This window comes from Seriola lalandi, unplaced genomic scaffold (genome assembly GCF_002814215.2).
Source record: "Seriola lalandi dorsalis isolate HSWRI2012SDOR001 ecotype SW California unplaced genomic scaffold, Sedor1 jcf7180002053898, whole genome shotgun sequence".
In the NCBI taxonomy this organism is placed as follows: domain Eukaryota; kingdom Metazoa; phylum Chordata; class Actinopteri; order Carangiformes; family Carangidae; genus Seriola; species Seriola lalandi.
This window is the reverse complement of record NW_019524451.1, coordinates 140,001-160,653: the sequence shown is the minus strand read 5'-3', so window position 1 is coordinate 160,653 and position 20,653 is coordinate 140,001. Positions and strand designations below refer to the sequence as shown.

Sequence of the window (20,653 nt, the reverse complement as noted above, 5' to 3'; positions counted from 1 at the left end):
AACAATCATAACAAATGTTGAAACTGCTCCAAGGTTCCATTGTGAACTTGAAACTAATGAACCGACTGCTACCACGGAACACAAAGACACTCATTAGAGGTATTTAAAAATAAACGGACCTCTGCTGTAGAAGCTGTGGATGATGAATGATTAAAGCTTTCTCAGTCAAAACTGCAATCCTGCATGATGTCCTTCTTCAGTCAGGTTTGCCTCTAAGCCTATTGGGAGAAATAAGAAGGCATGAAAACAATTTCATCTGTATTCTATGAGGTCCATGAGTAAAGGGATGATCCATGAAATATAAACCAACAGATCACAACACTTAAACAAAATACAGACTATAGCTAAACCTCACAAAGTATCTGCATATATTTTGGTTAGAGATAAAAAATTTCTGACCCAGCCTTGCAGAAGTCATGCAGGACAGAAAGGACAAAAAGTGTAAAAAGATAATTGTTTATTTTGGTTCTTCCCCACCAGTAGTTTATCCACAATCAGACTGAAAAAAAATATATAGACTAAGGTACACGAAATGCAGGAATTTTTAATATATACCACAATTAATTTCATGGAGACAGCATATGTGCATACTTTAAAGACTAATGCCAATATGATGACCACTGACTTCAAGGGAATAATCCAATGCTTGGGATTGGGTTGGGTTATTTAGGACTGAAGGACTAGGGTATGGGAAACTTGTTAGTGAGCACAAACAAAACACAAAACCCAATCACTTATCCATAGAACAAAACATAAATGGTTTTCACCCACCACTTTCAATGACAATTCAGTTTTGATGCAGTAATGGATTGTGCCCACTTGTTAGAGATGACACTCAAAAACAATCTACTCCTTTACCCACTCACAAAGCTCTGTACTTGTTTATTATCTAGGGTTCACATATATATATATATATGTATATATATATATATATATATATATATATATATATGTATACATATAGTCCCCATACATGTATTAAAATACAAAAAAAAAAGTTATTAAAGTGCTTTCTACTGACTCAAACACACAATCTCTGAGAGAATGGTATTGATACAGCATGTTTGAGACTTAAAATCACTTATTCTTTTTGATTAGCTGTGTTCATCAGTGCTTAAGGGATAAAGACCAACAGATGTAAGGCATGATTGCAATCAAATGGTTAGCTGAGAGAGCACATCTGTGTCATAGGTAACGTCACACACATATGTAACTTGCAGTGGCAGTCGCATATAACCACTTCAGGGCTTTATATCTGATGTAAAGCCAACCATCTGTGAAGCTCATATAATAATACACCTGTCATCTACCGGCACCATCCTAGCAGATACAATAGCAGATTTGTGTCAGAAGTGTGTACACTAAAGGGATATTCTACTAATATACCAAATTAAGCCTTCTCCTCTTTGCTAGACACAGCCGATCAGACCAGAGAACTTCTGTTTCATCTTTTAGGATATATTTAACAGAATAGCCTATATTATACATGATTCAGTTAATGGAACTCCAAGTGTTCAAGCTTGGGAGGAAAATTCAAATGATGGAAGTTGAACTGTTAGAGTTGATGAAACATCTTTTTAAGGTGCGTAATGTGTGTCAGCGTCACTGAAAACCATTTATGAACTCATGAATGGCTTCGCCCATTAAAGACCATTGAACGGCATTGAACACAAACATCAGAGTAAAAGCTGGTTAATAAGGAAAATAGATACTAGTTGGTACTGTGGAGGCAAACTTCTCCTGTACTCAGTCCACATCATCTGTTGAACTAGCATGACGTTCACAAAGCACCGCTTTCTGTTTTACAGGACACAGTCATCATCTTGCAGCATTTCAGCTGAGTGGGTATAAAAATATAGACATTTGAAACCCTGAATATATGTTCATATGTGATTTTCTGCAACAAAACAAAACACAATTTACAGTTGTCCCACTCAGTGTACACACTGTGTTTTTAGAATTCACCCCCTCTAAAATGTGTTCTTGTATTACCCCTGGGGGAGGAGGTTTACACCCATTACAACACAGAACACAGAACGGCAATTATGATGTTGTCGTCTTCATCAACAGCCTACATCCGTCATTTCTTTGTTAATACACTAAAATTACCTCTGGGTGTGTGACACAGATTTACTCGGGAAAAAGTGTGTTTGTGTGCACAATGACATTACATCAACATGTCTTTATGATGCCTGGATATGTGCTGGCTCTTCTCTGAAGGCCTCCTAAAGCCCTTGGTGCAGTAGTCGCAGCGATGGGGGTAGTCCTTGGTGTGAATGGAGATGACATGGCGTTTGAAGCCAGAAGCGTCCGTACTGTTATACTCGCAATACTGGCACTGATAAACCTTTCTACCACTGTGTGTCTTCATGTGCTTCTTCAGCTCAGCGGGCTGCCGGAAACCTCGCCGGCAGCGCTTGCACTTAAAGGGGAGGTCCTTCGTATGCAAGGACAAAATATGGCGGCTCAGGGTGAAGGTGTCGGGAGCGTTGAAATTACAATGCCGGCACTGGTGCACCTTGTTGCCCTTGTGTGTCTCCGCGTGTTTCTTCAACTCTGAGGGCCGGTGAAAGCCTTTCTCACACACGTCACACTGATGAGGAAAGTCCTTGGTGTGAACAGAGATAATGTGTCGTTTCAGGTCACTGGAGTTAGTGCTCTTGTGCTCACAGTGCGGGCACTGGTGGGTCTTGTGGCCTTGCACCATCTCTATATGACGCTGGAGTTCCCGAGCGTCAGCATAGGCTTGGGGACAGTGGCTGCACTTGAAAGGCAGATCTGCACCATGCTTGCTCTTGATGTGAGTCTTTAGGTTGGACTGATCTGCACAGCGGAACTCACAGTGCGGGCAGTGGTAGGGCTTCTCACCTGTGTGGGTCCGCATGTGTTTCTTCAGCTCTGACGGATGGCGGAAGCCTTTGGCGCACTCGACGCACACATGCGCAAAGTTCTTACTGTGCACAGCCAGCAGGTGACGGTTGAGTAGGCCCTGTTCCGCTGTCTCATAATCACAATACTTGCAGTGATGCAGTTTGGGCTCCCGGTCCTTGACGATCAGCTTGTCAGAGCCCAGGGGGCTGGACTCGTGGTAGCGCCGTGTGTACTCGGTGTATTCTGGAGACCGCTCACTATTGTGGCTTAGCAGTTTGTGACTCTCCAAATGGTTGTGGAAACTGACCTTCTTGTTGGTGGTAAAGTCACAGTCTGTACACTGGTACTTCTTCTTTAGCAGATGGTCCGGGTGGTTCTTCATGTGGCATTTGAGGAAGCCTCGTGAGCGAAACTTCTTTCCACATATGTGGCAGGGGTAGACTGTCAAAGGCATACCATCTGGTCCAATGATAACAGCTGAAAAAGAAGTTTGAAAAAATGTGCGTAATTTAGAATGTTGTGAACAACGTTGAATGTGAAATTTTGTAACATCATATCTCATCATCTTATGGTCCATCAGTAACATATACTGATCATACCAGTCTGACACTGTCGTGTCTCTCCTTTCTTCTTTTTCTTAGCTTTGGGTTTAAGGGTACGGTTGGCGCCCAGCCCCTCGCGGATTTGAAGAAATGATGTAGCTGCACCATTTTTCACCTGATCAATGGTATTACCTGCACAGACCCGACAGTTTACATTATATTTACAACAGGATAGGTAACATTATTTTATTTTACTTTTCAAGAAGAAACCTACTAAAATCATTTGCTGTACAAACTGGCCATGCACAGACACAAACATCTCGTTGTTGAGTGAGTCTGCTAAAAAGAATGCTAATACATAGCAACCTCCTCTTTCTGATGTACTTTCAACCGTCAGACAGTTTTGACTGTTTCTACTGATTTACAAAGACATAACCTGTGACACAACCAATGCACCAAAAGCTGTTTCACAAAGGAACATACTAATGTCATCGTCGTCATCCTCATCACTGTCATCCTCATCATCGTCTTCATCTTCTTTAGGGTGGTTCTTGACTGCCATATAGACCATCTTGTCACGGCCAACTCCCAGTCTGCCTGATGATGCAGCCTCCAGGTCAGGATGGCCATTCTGGTAATCATCCTCTGTTATTACCTCTGTTCCACCTGGAAATCAACAACTTTGTTAAAGCCATGCTATATATTCACTTGAACAGGAAAAATTTCTTATTTCTTATATTGTAGAAGTTATGTATTGCCAGCAGAGTGAGAAATTGGTGAATTTAAAAGTCACTTGCCTAAATCGTCATCTGCTTCAGCTTTAAAAATGTAGACTTTGATGACCTCAGAGCCATCCTCCTCTTTGGATTCCTTATCTTCCATTACCTCAGTGCTGATCTCAAGGGGGGTGTCTCCTATGTCCAACTTCTCTCCCACCTCATCCACTGCAGTAAGACAAATATACAAACATCTAGTTATCCAAAATTGTATAATATCAATAACAAGAACAGTGTTTATTAATCTAAGTTTTGTTATCATATGGCAAACTGTCTTACAGGAGATCATGAGGTAATCCTCAGAGCTGCTTCTTGCGTCATCATCCTCGTCTGTCTGCAGGGGAACAGCCTCAGTTGGCAGCTGTTCGTGGATTATGGTCTCTGAGCCTTCCTCTGTCACCATCAAGCCTTCTGACACAAGCTGGTGGTCCAGGGTGTTGTCCTGGTGCTCAGAGAGTAGCTCTGCCACAAATACCTGGTCTGGCATGTCATCATGGTGGTGGTTTGAGTCCTGGATGAGGTCTGAGGTAAGAACATGGTGGTGGTGGGGGTCCAGAGCTTCCTCTATTGCAACTTCTGTCCCAAGGATATTCTCAGGCATGATTACACTGTGCTCTGAGGGCACCATGTCTTCACTGGTCATTTCATGGGCCTCGACCCCTTGAGACTGCAGACTTTCCACATCTACCTCCAGACTTTCAACAACCTCAGCTTCTAAACCCTCTACTTCCACCTCCTCCTCAAGGCCCTCAACAACATGAGCTTCTAAGCCCTCAACATCTACCTCAGTTTCCAGGCCCTCTACCACTTGTGCCTCGAGACCCTCCACTTCCACCTCCCCCTCTAGGCCCTCGACAACCTGAGCCTCAAGCTCTACAACCTGTGTCTGCAGGCCTTCAACCACTTCTGCATCCAAGCCCTCCACATCTGCATGTAAGCTCTCTACCACTTCAGTCTCTAGCCCTTCAACCACCTCTGTCTCCAGGCCTTGAACCACCTGAGTCTCCAGGCCTTCCACCACCTGTGTTTCCAGGCCTTCCACCTCAAGCCCATGCTCCAGGAGGATGCCCTCGTCTGTCATCACATCAGAAAGAAGCATACCCTCGGGCACAGACACCACAATGTGCTCCCCGTCAATGTGAGCCAGACCTCCCATGCCTGCAACTGTAAAAACAAAAAACAGAGCGGAGTTTCAAACAACAAAATGATCACTATAACAAGAGTCCACAGGTTTTTTCACATTCACGATGACTGACCTTGTAATGTTACTGTGACTTTACTATTTAGCTAGGTAATTAAATCACATTTGCACTGTCAGCTTCATAGGCGTGGCCCAATAAAGTCAATAAGAAAATGTATGGATAGGGTCTCTAATAACTGTGTTTTGGTCTGAGTTCATTTCTGAGAGCTTTCAGCTTTAGCTTTATTTGCGCTAGTGGGGATATTTGTCTTGAATTACATGTTGCGTGTTAGAATTAAGGATTGTTTACAATATAAAGTATGTCTGTCACCTTGTCCTACTTGACCACCTACCAAAGTCTTGCATGATCATAGCGTGGGGCATCTTTAGCTCCTGAGTGTGTAGCTCCAACACCCCTCCTCCTTGATCCATGTCTTTACTCAGAAAAAAGACTGAAAATTACAGTGTACACTGCGTTAGAGGTTTTCTTTCATTTTGTTACTTTCTTTTTTTTCTATTGTTTGTGTGAATTTCTAAAAATGAGAGTGTATGAAACTGACAATGTTATATTGCCTCATATTCAATACATACCTTTACATTTGACAACAAAACCCTTAGAATAAAACCAATGGGATATCTGACGTGCTTCCTTCCATCAATATAATCAGTCCCCCTGATAAAGAAACATAAGAAACAATTGGTATTCATTAACATTATGTTGATAATAGAGGAGAACAGAACGAGGTAATTAGTTCATTCACCTAGTATAAGTGTTGTAATTATATTTAATAACTAACTTTGTACATGGGTTCAGGTTTAAAATAAGGACACTGGTGGCATCACAAATGGCCTCTGCAAATGAAATACAGAAGGCAGAAAAACTTTATTTGCTACCACTGAGGAGGGGGCAGTTATGTTGTTGACCACTGGCACCATCCATTGCCTAGTAAGAGTACTACAGGCAGGTTCAACCTGAAGACATATAGCTATACACCTGGGGCTGGTTGAGCCTGATGGCTGTAGCCCAGCTGAGACAAAGGGCTGTCCCGCTCAGTGTGCATGGGGACGAGCTCATAGGCAGCGTCTCTGGTGGCTCTTAGAAGATAAGTCCTGCTTGTTTTAGTTGGAGGAAATGTACTGTCGTCACATGACGGTTCAAAAAAGCCAAATATGTGATGTCTGCAGTGGTCTGTAGTAACGTTATGGGCGCCTGATTTCCAGAGATACATCATACTAGGATAAACTAAAAACTAATACTGTGATGCTACACTTCTCGTTGTGAAAAGTCTTGTATTCCGGGCTCTTAGCACAAAACTACACATGCTCCGGGTTTATGGCCGCCAATGAAAATACCGCAGACGTTATGCAATGCATAGTAGGGCGGCTACCGCCCTCCACCCACAGAAGCTAACTAGCAAGCAAGCTAGGGCTGTTCCTCTAAGCGCCATTTTGTTTTAGCATAATGGCTAGTACAAGGGAGACAATAACCCATATTATTTGACCATTTCAGTAATAAATACACGAAACGTTACAATACTAATAAAGCCATTAGCACAGGCAACAGATTGAAATGCCTCATTAGGGTATTTTCTGGCATGTCGCTCATATCTGCGCGACGACGGCCGTCCGTTTGGCTAGCTAGCTTGCTAAGCTAGGTGGCGCAGCTTGTGCCGCATTATCTTCCATGTTGTTTTTCGAAAAGGCTGAAAGAGGCCCGCTACGGCCGACTGGGCCCTTGCTTCTTATTCCACATACCTTTCTAATCGATTCAAAATAATTTTACCTGATAACGTCGTCTTCTGACTCTATCGGCGTTTCTCCCCCTTCTCAGTTTTGTCTGTTATTGTTTTGGTTTATTTTTGACGGTAAGCTAAGTGCGGCCTGCAGTTTTGGATCCCCGGGCACTCTTTGCTAGGCCTCGGCCAATCAGCTTGCTTCCTGACAAGCAGAGGGAGGGCGGGGGGCAGACAATGCGTGGCCTCGTTTACCGCTGATCCCTTACTATTTGCGTCATGCATAAGAGAGCAGAGTTACATTAACGCAGTCATTCTCTTAATAGGGACATATTTATGCTCTGCTCGTAGACACAATCCTGAGACGTTATCACACAGAGAAATAAAAAAAATTATTCTCATTACAGACTGTGCGCAAAGACTTTGTATGCGTAGATGAGGCCTGTAGGCCATTTTGTCACAAGGGGTGGGTAGCGTCGAGCACTCGTTTGAGGAGCGTTTGGTCATGCACCCAGGAAATATCCGGCTGATGATAACGGTAGTGCCGCTGCTGCTGCTGCCTGTGCTGCGGATGGTCTGCAGAGTGTGTGACCAATTAGCATATGATGCAAACAGACCCCGGCTTGGCATGCATGGATTAAAAATAACCAGGGATACAATTCAGTTCAGGGTAGACTTTATTATTCTTTTTAATTACAGCTCCTAATTTTCAGAGGCACTCTGCATGAGGGTGCATAGCTGTCTAAGGCACACGGCCTTCGTGCATAAACATTTTCTTTATTACAGTGGTATCCAAAAGCAGACACTATAGTACACCTCTAGATATGCAGTAAAAATGCCTGGAAAATGCAGTACGTTAACTGTACCTTTAATGACTTCAGATTACTTCTGGAATTAGAAAGTGTTGCAGCTGAAATGCACCTTGGCACAAACCATATTTTTCCTTTTTTATATTATTCATAAGGGCAGTGTGGTTTACAGGAGTTGCATTGCTGTGTAAGCAGAGAGCAAAACACAAATACAACACAAACCTAAGATAATTTCACTATGAACCACTCAAACATTCAAAAATTCACACAGATCATTATGGGACACATGGAAGATCTGTCATATTGCAGTTACATAATGATGCAAAGGCTGAAGGAATAAGGAAAAACAAAACCGAGCATGCAACACTCAGCACCTTCATCTAGTAGGAATTCACACAGAAAATTAACAAACCAGCAATATCTTCATTTAAATTGTCTTCATATCAATTACATCAACAGAACAGTAATTACAACCCTTTATATTCCAGCAGTTTCTCACGATTACCATAGAAAAATAAGTAAAATTGACACAAACAAATCTTCTGGAAGCTCGGAGTTGGTCCATATAACAAGTGGAGTGTGCATTTGTGCCTTCTTTGTCTGCCTACACATCGTCTCTGTGTGTGTTGACAATGTGTCATGCTAGAGAGAGAGATGAGTCTTAACTACAAATCCAGTGCAACCCAGCGCTCCAGTCTTAAATGGGGAAGGTTGTACGACACATTTGTGGACACAGTGGCTGTGTTTTTTGTACTCTGAGAGGTAATGGGGAGAGGTCAGGTGAGGGTTGCAGCAGTGAACATCCTTCATCACCAGCAAGACTCAGTAACAGCCATCTTTCCAGGATTCATCTGAGATTTTAGTCATGCCCAAAGACCTATTTAATAAAAGAGGAAGTTAGTGTAATTCTCGCTTGAAGTCAAGTATCAGACTATAAAGATTTGAGTAGCTTAAAACAAATTTTACATATTAACAGCTTAATAGCTCTCTGTTTAAACACTCACCTCCTGGGGGGCTGTGAAAGTTTACTCCTGGTGGAAGCTGATGACACAGCCTGTCCTCGGCCCACAGCAGGCCTCCCTGCCCCAGCTGAGGCTCTTCCAGGTATGTAGGCTCCACCATTGGCAGAGCCTGGGGACTGGACCCTGCGCCCCCCTCCTGCAGGTGGTCCTTGGATGACAGGCAGCCCTCTTGAAGGCTGACGACCAGCTGCCATGGAGCCCACTGGAGTGACAGCTTTAACAGGAGTCCGCAGGGAGAGTGGAGACTGGCCGTTGCTACGCAGCCGACTACAAGCCATACCTTGAGTTGGAAGAAGGTCACAGCAATATAACAGAATCTCAATCTAGATGGTTTCTTTAAGGCAACTTGGGAAATAAAATAAATATTAATACATACAACATTTAATATGCTAGAGTTGAAATCCAAACCCCATTTGTGACATGTACAGAGTTGGAGGCAGGCCTGGGAGGACCAGTGTTGGATTATAAAGGATAAGTTTGGAGCAAAGTAGTGGAATAATCATGTAGCAGGTGACAAAAAGGGTTATGGGGTGAGGAGAGTTACCTGTACATAACCTGGGGTATGTCAGGGAAGATAAATATCAGGGAGGTAGTAGGGCAAAATTTGGGGGGCTTTGTGGAACAAGTAGGTGTGATCCATATATAGTGTGTGTTAGTTGTAGACTTACATTTATTTAAATCATATTCTATTAAAAAGAAATTACTCTTTTAAACATTTTCTTAAATTTTTCTAGTAAACAAACAATATTTCTGTTTATTCAGTGTTATTCATCAGAACTCACTGTGCGTATTCTTAAGGTCTAACAAACATGTTGAATACATTTCCTTCCTGATAAAACATTCACTTATAAAGCTTTTTCTGAACATTTTGAAACCTGCATTGGTTACATCAATCTTTGTTCTCTAACAGTGTTCTTCTACACTGCCTTTGATGGTGCTATGTTTCTTGGTGCATTGCTGACATCTGTCTCTCTGTAGAATATTATAAAAGCACTGCCAAGAATGTGTATTATGTCACCCACGTATGCGTCTTTGTGTGTGTGCACGATATGGGCAAAAGCGTGACCAACTCATTAAAAACTGCTCCATAGCACTACTATATTCCACGTGGTACCTCTTTAAGATATTATTCCCGTGTATCAGTCACACCCTACCTGTGGTCATGCAGAGGATAAAAGGAGGTAAAGTGGTAGGATAAAAGTGACATTATATAGAGGACTATATGCAAGACAAATGCGGGTACCATTATAGCAGAGGAGTGGTGTGGCACAGGTGAGGAAGGCAGGGTTACCTGTGGAGGGGGAGTGAGTCAGGTGGGACATGCGGTTGCCAGAGCTCTGGAGGTTAGCCTCCATGCTGCGGCTGTTTCTGACTGCCTCCAGTGAACGTAGGCTGGTGCGTGGGGCCAGATTAGGCATGCTGTGCCTCAACTCCTCTGGAACCATACATACGTAACACATTTAACAACAGAATACATATCATCACAGCTTTGGTACAACATTAATCTCTTTGAATATCACTCTGATTTTCCTAACGTTGTGTATAAATGCTGATTTATTACTGGTTATAGCCTACCTTCACTCTTGGCAAATTTAAGAAGCTCGGCACTGGGGCCCTGGAGAGATCGTCTGGGTGTTCTTGTGCGCGGGGCCCCGAGTCGGCTGCTGTATTCCTGACCGTGGTTGGAGATAGAGGGAGACAGGCACCGAGGTGAGCCTAAGGGCGAGGGGGTGAAGCGATGTCGTCGCTGCGGCATGGAGCAGAACTCGTCCTCTTCATCTTCCAGGCTGTAACTGTCAAATTCCTGGTCGCTGTAGGTGCCACCCCGGCGCAGAGACTGCAGAGATGCTGTGGAGCTGCGACGTGATGCAGATGCTGAGCTGGAAGCATAATCCTGCCTTAGACCTGACAGCAAAAATATTAAGTTAAAAAAAGGAAACCGCTTATATCGGGAACCATGCAAACACAAAGATTCATGCTCATATAAAAAAAATCACAGAAAAAAAGTGTCAAATTATCTATCTGACTTACTGAGGTGTACAAAAAGGTTTGCACTTAGGCTAACTAACTATGCTAGTTTAGTCTCCTACATCATCAGTGGTTATTTACAGTGCGCCACGCTCTAGAGTTTGGAAACACAATTACAGAAGACGTCCAGCACACCATGTGACATCTCCACTCACTCTCTTCCTGTAAGCGAGCCATTATCTGGACATCAGTGAGATCCTGCAGCTTGTAGCCCATAGAGATGGAGTCATCTGATGTGCTGACCTCACTGTCTATAGAGGACTGAGAGCTCAGGGCTGAGTTCATGCTTGTGACACCTGTAAACATAGTGGGATACCTGTTACAACGAGCTGCTTCTCACACACCTATGACAGCAACACTGACCACACTTTCTGCAACTTATGTCCACCTCTGTTGGTAAGAAAGACATTTACCTTAAATTCTAAAATAAAAGCTGATACTGAAATATTGCCCGTGAGGTTTGTTTGAACAAATACAGGTCAGGGGAAAAAATTACCAGGATCTGTATTATGATGGTTGTTTGTCGTTCCAGTGTGAAGGGAACAATTACACTGCACCATCATAATCATTCAAAAGAGTGACGTTGTTTTTCTTGACTGTGTATAATGACAGGTGAAACTGGATATGAGGCTAGGTAAAGTTCTGTCTTGAGTAATCTGCCCCTTTCACAGCACAAAATGAGTGTGATGAATGAATGTGATGGTTACTAAATTGATCACAAAAGATTAGATGCCACTGGGATCTGTCACACTCTGCTCAGCAGATGAAAGGGATTGATTGATCAGGCTTATACAATTGTATGATTGCCTCAAGGTAATTAAGAGTAGCTCATCACAATGTTGATTTTTTTTTTAAAGTTGGGAAACATTGAAGCATAGCTGCTCCATCATTCAAAATCAGCTAGAGGTATGTGAGGGATAACTCACCCCAGCTCAGCTAACACACACGCAGTGCTGCCTGTATTACGGCAAATTTAGATGTAAGTTTAACGTTCACCAGGTGGATATATATTTTACATAAGGCATTAGACAGACCAACCAATATTTGAGAATTTAACATATGAATTTAAACAACATCTCTGTTTGACAATCACATTTGGTGTGTTTAAATTAGCATCTCTCTCCACCCCAGCTTCACTCCAGCCATGTCCAGCAGCATTAGTCTAGAAAGGACTGTCTGCTGCTGTTGCTGCTGCTGCTGATGGCCAGAAAAGCTATATGCAAAGTTCTCCTGCCAGGCGTGTCTGTCTGACACAGGCCCAAAACGCAGACTGAGACAAACAGGAAATGACAACATCATCCAGAGGCATTTGGTTATGTAAAAAGTCTGGGATTAGATAGGGTCACCGCCAACGAGGCAAGCATTTACAAATTCATGCAAAGATTTGTTATTTACAGAGTTTTCGAAACAACATCAGCATTGTTTGTCTTTGCACAGTGAAGTGTCATGGTTTGTGAGACAATGTGAGGAATAAGTGCAGAGTAACAGTAACAATCGCCACCACAAAGTCAAGACCATCAACATTATTATACAATATATTTCAAACAGGTTAGCATTGCCAAAGACCTTCAATAAACCATATGTTCATCCCCTGAAGTATAATCCACATATACTTCACATAACTGCTGACCATCTTCCAAAGTATCTGCCAGGTACACACAGTTTTCCATTCATTTCAACACAACATGAAGACCAACTCAAGAGAAGTTAACATGCCTGAGACAAAGAATTCATAACAGTGTCTTTTGTATTTTAAAATAACTTATGTGATTGTTGTTCATTGATGTAGTTGAAAGCTTGGAAGCATGGGAAAGATCTGTTTGTTATGCATTCATGTAGGTGGCAGAAATTGCAACATCTACCACTTAAAGGTTGACTAACAGCAACCTTTGTAATGCAACACATTTTTCAGGGCATCACTTATTGTCTGTTGACTCGCTCCCAAATTCACTGCTGTTCAACAGACATTAATTTAGTCTGGGACAAGTGACACCTTGCATAATTGTCTTTGTCATAAAATTTTTTTGTTGATTGTAATACAGTAATCAAATGAATGGTTAACAATGGCTTCTAGGTAGAAGTAAAAAAAAAATCAATCTTGAAAACCTGTGTTTTGGAAAATGGTTAGTGGTAATGTACAGAGTATGTGATATACATTTAACTGGGTAAAACATGCAAAAGTGCCATAAATTCTACCACCCAGATCCCTGAGAGAGCACACCATCGAGACATTAGAGCACACACACATATCAACTGACCTATATCCTTACAATAACTGATTTCAATCCCATTGCTGTGTTGAGCAGAAAATAAGGAGCAAAGGTTGTTAATGTCATGCCATACCTGAGCTGCCACAAGTTAGTAGGGATTTGTTAGTTGATTTGTGGTACCCAGGAGAGATCAGGCCTGAGCCTGCCGAGCCTGCCTCTGCTGATGGACTGCTGTACATGTTCCTCCATCGAGATGCTGCAGGGGACAGGAGGGGAGAGGCGAGATACTCTTAGAGAATAATATACGCAGTTTAAAAGGACAACATAAAGGGAGAGATGTGATGTAAAGCCAAGTGAAACACTTGGCTTTACTTCACACTAATATCACTTCATACAACAGCTTTGAGAAACCATCGATACATTTGCATGCATACTGTAGGTAACAAAAAAAAAATAGGATTCAGTTTAGACAATGTGTTTTTTAAACTTGTTTTATACACGTTTACCGGTAACCCTATAGTTTCTGAAGTCAGGCGAAATCCTACTCTACACCTGGCAGTTTCATGGCCCAGTGCTGCTGTTTAAAAAGAAGAGCTAACCCAGGGGGGAAGGTAATTTAACCCAGCCAATGACTTCATGTAGTCATTCAGCCCTGGTGTGAATAACTTTGTTGTTCAGGTTTTGCGGTGCACAGGAAGTAGGAGCTGCGAACAGGATAAATAATGAATGAGTCCGTTGGATCAGACACAAACTTCTGTCCACACGTAAAGACATACACACCATGTACACATTGACTGCGAGTACTCAAGCATTGTCATATGACTGAAACCCACACAGACGCATGCACATGCACAGTGGAGGTGAACGGTAAATAAGAATGCAGCACAGTCATAGAAGGGGGTAAGACTGTCTCCCTGGACTGAATTAGGCGCCTTAAGCTTGACTTAGGCCAAGCTTCTCTAAGGGAGCGACTCAAAGATCTTAAGATACAAAAGTTTGTTCATTTATTAAAAAAATACTGTATTTATGATGGACTGAAAGATTGTTCATCTAAAGGCGTGTAAAGTAAGTAATTTAAAACACGGATCAATAGGTACTTTGGTTCAGGCATTTCAAACAGTTTAATACAAAAATGTATTTATATGTTTGTTAAATGCATACTCTGGTCCAAACGGCTGATCAAGGTCCGACAAGCCATTTCTGTCTCTGGGCTGCGGTGGTCAAGAACCTGCCGACACCATTTCAACGGAGACTCTGGGCCTGGATCTGCTACTTGCTTTTTAGGTGACACATACAACCTGAAGAAGCAGACAAGAAGAAAACTCATTATTGCAAAGGGAAATTAGAGCAACGATAAGGGGTAAAGGGACTGGGAGAAATACAGAGAGGGGAAAACTGTTGTACGGAAAAGGCTGAAGAAGTAAGCCTAATCTACTTTTTATTAAACATGCTTGTCAAGGTGTTTGCCAGTAAGTGCAGAGCAAACGATTTGAATAAGAACAAGCTAGAGATTAGTGTGAACCACTGGAGTGCAAAGTATGCACCTAATAGTACTGAACATGCCGTCTACAGTAGAAATGTTCTTCCCAATGTGTGACACAGATTTGACTGAGCACAGGCAGGAACTAACGCCCAATGACTGAATGTTTTTCTGGCAAAGGAACACCATGGCACTGCAAAGATCCCACATCAAACAACCAACCAGGCTCTTCTGTTTAAAGTAAATGATGTGATCAGACCAAACAATAAGTGAGCAGATACTCTAGATAAGTAATGCATCTTAAAACATCCTTATCATAGCCTCAACCTGGTCCAATGCTCAATCTATATTTGCCTCAGCAGGCCATATTTACTACATCCAGGTGGACAAATTTAAAAGTGCTTTTTGTGTGTGAAAATTTCTTGTCCCATGTCCGAAGACAGACTTAATGGGGGGAGTTTTAAATTTAGTGGCGTACTAGGGATAGAGACAGATGACCCAGTGCATTACATTCAACTGCAAGAAAATTCTTCAGCCACATCTATGCAGGACCAGCGTGCCAGCCAACTGAAATCAACACTTGACTTGGTGTTTTCGATGCTTCCTCTGCAACATGTCCAGTGTTGCCCTAGTGAGGGCAAACAGCCGTTAGTTCACCACAAGCTTTGAACTGGCAACCACATGGGCAGATCCTTTGAGTTAGATACACAAAAGGCCTGGACTGACTGGTTCTGGACCAATCAACTACAAATCATCTTCCCATTGGACAAACACAAAAGGACCCATTTCCCACAGGAATGAGCAACAATACAGAGAGCAATATTCAGGTCACACAACCTGCCAGAGAGCACAGCTCCTCTTGTGTGGGGGAGCAGGAGCTGCTTCCTTCAAACACAAACCTGTGTTTGAACTGGAATAATAACGCACGTCCTGCCTGCCTGTGTTTGATCCATTCAAGACAGAGTTTTGGTCACAGGTTGGCACCTGGTTGCTGCCATCCACACGAAACATGGCTTTTCGACTGTAGTTCCAAAAACATTACTGCTACACCATAAAATTATACAAGATCTTGTAGAAATGTATGCAATAAAGGGGTTGTAATAATAATAGAAATTGTAAAATAAATCTATAACAACTTTATATCAACCCTATGATTATTAAAATAATCTGTCCTCATTGTTTTACTGTAAAGCTGAGCAGCGTCAAATCTATGTTCAGCTGGGACCAGCATCACAGAGCCAGGTTTGTTAACTTTCCTTGACTGTGTCAGTGTGAAAACAAGATAGACATTTGCAAGGCAATTTTGATTTGACTTGGTAGGTTTGAAACATTGTCTGGGGTTCAGTGTGAGAATACTGTCTGTTTTTTTCTGATCTTAGATTTTCTGATACTAGGAGGCTAATTAAGCTCTTGTACAATCTTGATTCTACAAATCAGAAACCTATAATGAGAAGTCCCGCAGTTGCTGCCAGTGTTTTAGTGCCTGCCACGGTCTGGTCACACAGGGAGGCCCTCAGATCACATGCTGTGCAATCCCACCCAAAGCAGTTTAGCCATGCGGCAGCATCCAGCCAAGAGCAGATTAGATTATGTCGCCGTTTGGATTATTGGATGTTTTGGCTATGATAACCTCACAAAGCACATATGGTATGGCTAATGATGTGAAACTGAAAAACAAGCCATGAATGGTCAGGCTGTTAAGCTTCATGGCTGAGCTGCTAAAGTAGCCGCTGGGAACACAATATGGTACCTGTTTTAGGCAACATGCACAGCATAAACAAACACGTAGTAATCGCTGGCATAAAATTAGCAAGGATTATTTATAATTAACCTTCTATTATGGCTCGTTTTAGGCAACTGTATTCTGCTAATTAAACTGGAGGAAATGAGCAAAGTTCATCTGGTTTCAAAACAACACTGGCTTTTTACAAGCTTCAACCTGACCTGCAGTGAGGAATGAGCTAATACAGATATTGCTTTGTTGATCTTTAGCACAATGTGTAACAAGTCTTAGCATATGCAGATCTATGTCAGGTTAAGTAAATAATAATCATAATACTAAAAATTACTAATTATATTATTAATGTTTGCTGAAACTTGTTTTCTCCAGCACAACCGAACACATTCTTATTCATTCTTGGCTATGAATAAAAAAGTCCCTCCGTTGTTTTCATCATAACCTGCCAAACAGGCAGCAGATAGGTCATGCCTTTTGTCTACCTAAGCCAGACAGCCAAGAGTCAAGTTTAAGAGAGAAGAAGCAGCAGCTTCTCACTCTTGTATTCACATGTCAACTGCTTCTGAAATTAATCACACAGCCTGCCGTTCCTTCTACCGCCTCCACATCACCTCAGTCTCTCTCCTCCTTCAATTATTTGTTTCTGTGGATAAGAAAAAAATGCTGTTTCTGTGTCAGCCCAGAGTTATGTCTCATTTTAATTGCAAATAGCCTAGTGCTTCAGTATATAGTCACTGCCCTTTGGCATATAAGTTATAAGTTAAAATGAAAAAGGACACATGACTCATCTGGTTGAGGGGGCTCCCCTACCTATACACTAGTGAACAGGCAACTTTAAATATGGCATCCATGTAACCTACATCAACAGAATTCAACTTCCACATTACTGGCTGTATTTCACATTTGAAAGCGTGCTGCTCAAACCAGATGTAACTGAACTATGTGTTGGGTAGCACAAACATAAAGAGATACACGGTACAGCTGATGAAACATACCAGCTGTCCTCGTCCTCTACTTCTGCACACTCATCCTCCAAATCTAGGACATCCACCTCATCCAGTGCAGTTTGGTCCACCCCTGAGTCGCTCTCTGCAAGTGTTTCTGACTCATAACTTTCCTGAGAGGGGCTCTCTGGTGTCTCGATTTGCCCGTGGGTCTCTCCCACTCCATTGCTGCAGGTCAAGGTGAGAAAGCCCCCACATGGACCCCGATCCTCCTCCTCCTCCTCTTCATCTTCTTCCTCCAGCCTGTTGGTTACAGGTAGAGGGGACATCTCCTCGCTGCTGCTGCTGTCCTGTGGGGGTGACAGTTCAAAGTCTGTGCTGCCCAGCTCACCACTGTGCTCCAACCTGAGACGGGAGTTGGTCACCCCTTCACAAGTCAGCCTCTCATTGATATTAGCAGCGGCTGTGAGGTTACTGTTGCTGCTGGCACCTCTGTGGATGATAGTCTTGCTCCCCCTGTTGCGCAGGGTCTCATTCTGGACCTCCAGCCTACGAACAAGCTCCTGCAGCTTTCGGACCTCCTCCAGCTCCACCCCTGCCAGGTCTTGACCCCCCTCCTCTTCCTCCTCGCACCCGGACTTGGGGCTCTCCGTGAGGCCAGTGGGACTGCCATTGTCAGGCTGGGGGACCACGCTGGCACTGTCCGGGACCACCATGCTCCTACTCTGTTAGCAAAGAGAGCAAAATTAACATGATGACAATAAAGAGCAGCTGGAAACAACACAAACCGTACTGGTTCAAGCTTGATTTGACCCCTTATCAATGGTGTGTTGAATGGCTACTCACTGGGCACTGGCCAGCGATACAACAGCAACTCAATACTGATTAAACCAAGCATAGAGGTTAAGATTTTCTAGCTACTTCAACCACATGCAAAGTTTTTAGTCGTAGTCACAGAATTAGCTCTAGTATCGAGGCGACACTGGTGCGTTAACAAGTCAGTTTCAGCTAACAATCACTAGTATTTACATGACGCCGATCACTTTTATCTCGTCGTTACGTTGCTAACTCTGTAACTGTAATAACCGTGTAAAGAAGCTAGCTACATGAGGATGCTCTACACCACTAAATGTTCCTCTAAGCAGCAAAACTGCAGCAGCTATGTTGTAATATATCAAGCCATACGTGTATGTTTGAATACTCTCGCTAATCTTAGCTCAGCTAGCATGCTACCAGCAAAACAGTCGTACCGGTGAGTGAGCCGTGTTGTCCCAGTTGTCCCAGCGAGCTGCTGATGACTGAGCCTGCCCGCCACTCGGAGCTCAAACCCCCCTGTGCACCAGCGACCGCATGAATGAAGCAGCTAATTACGACCACCTGAAATGGTCCACAGTTTGATAATGATTGTCAAGACACCGGGATAACTCTCGGTTAGCTAGTCCATACTTTCTTGTTGCTACTGCACCGCCGACAGCGTTCATCACATCGCTCACTGCTAACTAGCTTGTTAGCGCACTGACTTCAGATAGCCCACTGAACAAACCTGCAGCAGCGCTCGCCCCTCCCCCTACAGGATTTCACGGGTTCTTGGCGCCCTCTATGGATGAGATGTGGTACTGCAATTATATATTTACGTATTCTTTATTGTAGCCATTGGGAGTCGCTGTTTACATAATGATGCAGCACACCATTGTATTAAAAGTAAGAAACCCAACCAACATTTGATCTGTAATGGAGAATGGCAGTCATTTTTCAACAGACAGAAAGAAAGAATAAGTGAATGGGATATTGTTTCTTACAAAAACATGTATCAATGTTGACTTTTTTGAAATGCAAGTTTGTTATGACAGAAACTAAGATAAACCTCTCTGGTCATTTTTATTCAAAAGTCTATACGCTATTAAGAGTCTATTAGCTATTAAAAGATGGTGGCATTCACAGTTGGCAAGGACCAGTTGGGAGGGCCCAAAAATATTAACTCCTTAGTTACATATTGATTTCTGTGTACAAAAAGGCCAAAATGAGACTGCTAAAGAAAAGGAAATAAGTTGTGACATGAATAAATGCAACAAATCTGTTAACAGTGTTAGAAATTAACAAATAGCATTGAGGTCCCACACAATTAAGTTTATGCAGTTGTTGTTTTCTTCATTTCTCTTAAATTTGTCTTCATCGGTCATATGTACAGCACAAGACCGATAAAGAACACAGAAGTATTTCAAGCCTACTTCTTGTTTGGGCAAAGTGATGTTAAGGAAGCAGTGATGCAACTAGAAGTACCTGTTTAACTTGTTTTGTGAGAGACAACAGTCAAGTGTACTTATCAAATTGTTGATTCAAGAATAACACATGCATTAAACACTGAAGACAATAAAAAAAATACTGGTGACAGTATAATACTAGAGCATAAATCACATGTGAGAGCTTTGGTTTTTCAATGTATTGATCCACAGTTTTGAGGACACTGAACATTTGTGTCTACCTCCTATCATTTAGTTGTGTCCTCATCTGAGTGCACAGACAGGTCTGATCCTGAGATATCACTGGAAAAGAAAAGAACATGCATACCGTCACTTTTTCTTGCAGATTTATGAAAGCTGTCATTAAATTATAAGATAGTGTATTTTCATCTCTGACAGGCTTCCTTACGACTGAAGGGGAATTGTAAATCTGCATTACTCCACCAAATCTGCATTAATTCCTCCCAGTTAGATGGTATAATATTTGTCTCTGCTCTCAAGTATTTGCATGCTGCATGTCTGAACAGGCTTGTGGTGGAAAAACACAGCATGTACTACCTTAACCAATCAACACACATAGTCTGAGGGGAAAAAAACATGCTCACTGATCCATGAGTTGCAAGTTTCCTTCTTCAATATGGGCTCTCCAAAGCACATTTATACTACAGAGACAGGATTTATGTGGATATGTTGCTGTTCATTACTTGCATTACAATTGTAGATATGAAGGCCCTGCATACAGAAACTAAATTCAGACATTAAAACTCACTTTTCTGACTTATACCACACTTCATGTTGTTGCTGGAATGTGAAACACCTACAGCTGATGCACTCCCTTTTCTTCAGCAGGAGAAAACCTGTTGTAAATCTAGCTGGAAGGAGCTTTCACTGGGTGAGTAAGGTTCATTCAACCGTTTGAAAAATGAAGTCAACCTCATGAGTAGCCAACGTAAACTGAATATAGATGCTCATAAGATAGAATAACATTTCAACTGACTTTGATTTCATACCACTTTCATATCTCTTTTGTTTCTGTGTGTAATTTCGTTCCCCTGTATACTCAGTACTGTATATGAAGAG

General features: G+C 42.4%; 2 protein-coding genes across 3 annotated transcripts; both read right to left on the bottom strand.

Annotated features, from left to right (window-relative positions):
- Positions 1-442: 442 nt before the first annotated feature.
- Positions 443-7,497, bottom strand: znf711 (ZFX family zinc finger ZNF711). Its single transcript, XM_023402183.2, has 8 exons — positions 7,153-7,497; positions 5,961-6,042; positions 5,723-5,821; positions 4,469-5,353; positions 4,211-4,357; positions 3,897-4,079; positions 3,471-3,605; positions 443-3,348 (listed from the first exon to the last, which is right to left on the bottom strand). Exons 3-8 carry the CDS (start codon positions 5,799-5,801, stop codon positions 2,168-2,170), a joined length of 2,610 nt encoding a protein of 869 aa, XP_023257951.1. The 5' UTR covers positions 5,802-5,821; positions 5,961-6,042; positions 7,153-7,497; the 3' UTR covers positions 443-2,167.
- Positions 7,498-7,761: 264 nt separating this feature from the next.
- On the bottom strand, positions 7,762-18,852 carry LOC111652058 (SLAIN motif-containing protein-like). 2 transcript variants are annotated; one of them, XM_023402177.2, is made up of 9 exons: positions 18,584-18,850; positions 17,385-18,058; positions 14,333-14,469; positions 13,305-13,427; positions 11,117-11,257; positions 10,509-10,838; positions 10,225-10,368; positions 8,916-9,213; positions 7,762-8,788 (listed from the first exon to the last, which is right to left on the bottom strand). In XM_023402177.2, exons 2-9 carry the CDS (start codon positions 18,047-18,049, stop codon positions 8,734-8,736), a joined length of 1,893 nt encoding a protein of 630 aa, XP_023257945.1. In that variant the 5' UTR covers positions 18,050-18,058; positions 18,584-18,850; the 3' UTR covers positions 7,762-8,733. The 2 variants fall into 2 exon arrangements, with proteins under 2 accessions (XP_023257945.1, XP_023257946.1); XM_023402178.1 differs by lacking the exon at positions 10,225-10,368 and having other exon boundaries at positions 18,584-18,852.
- Between the last annotated feature and the right edge of the window lie 1,801 nt (positions 18,853-20,653).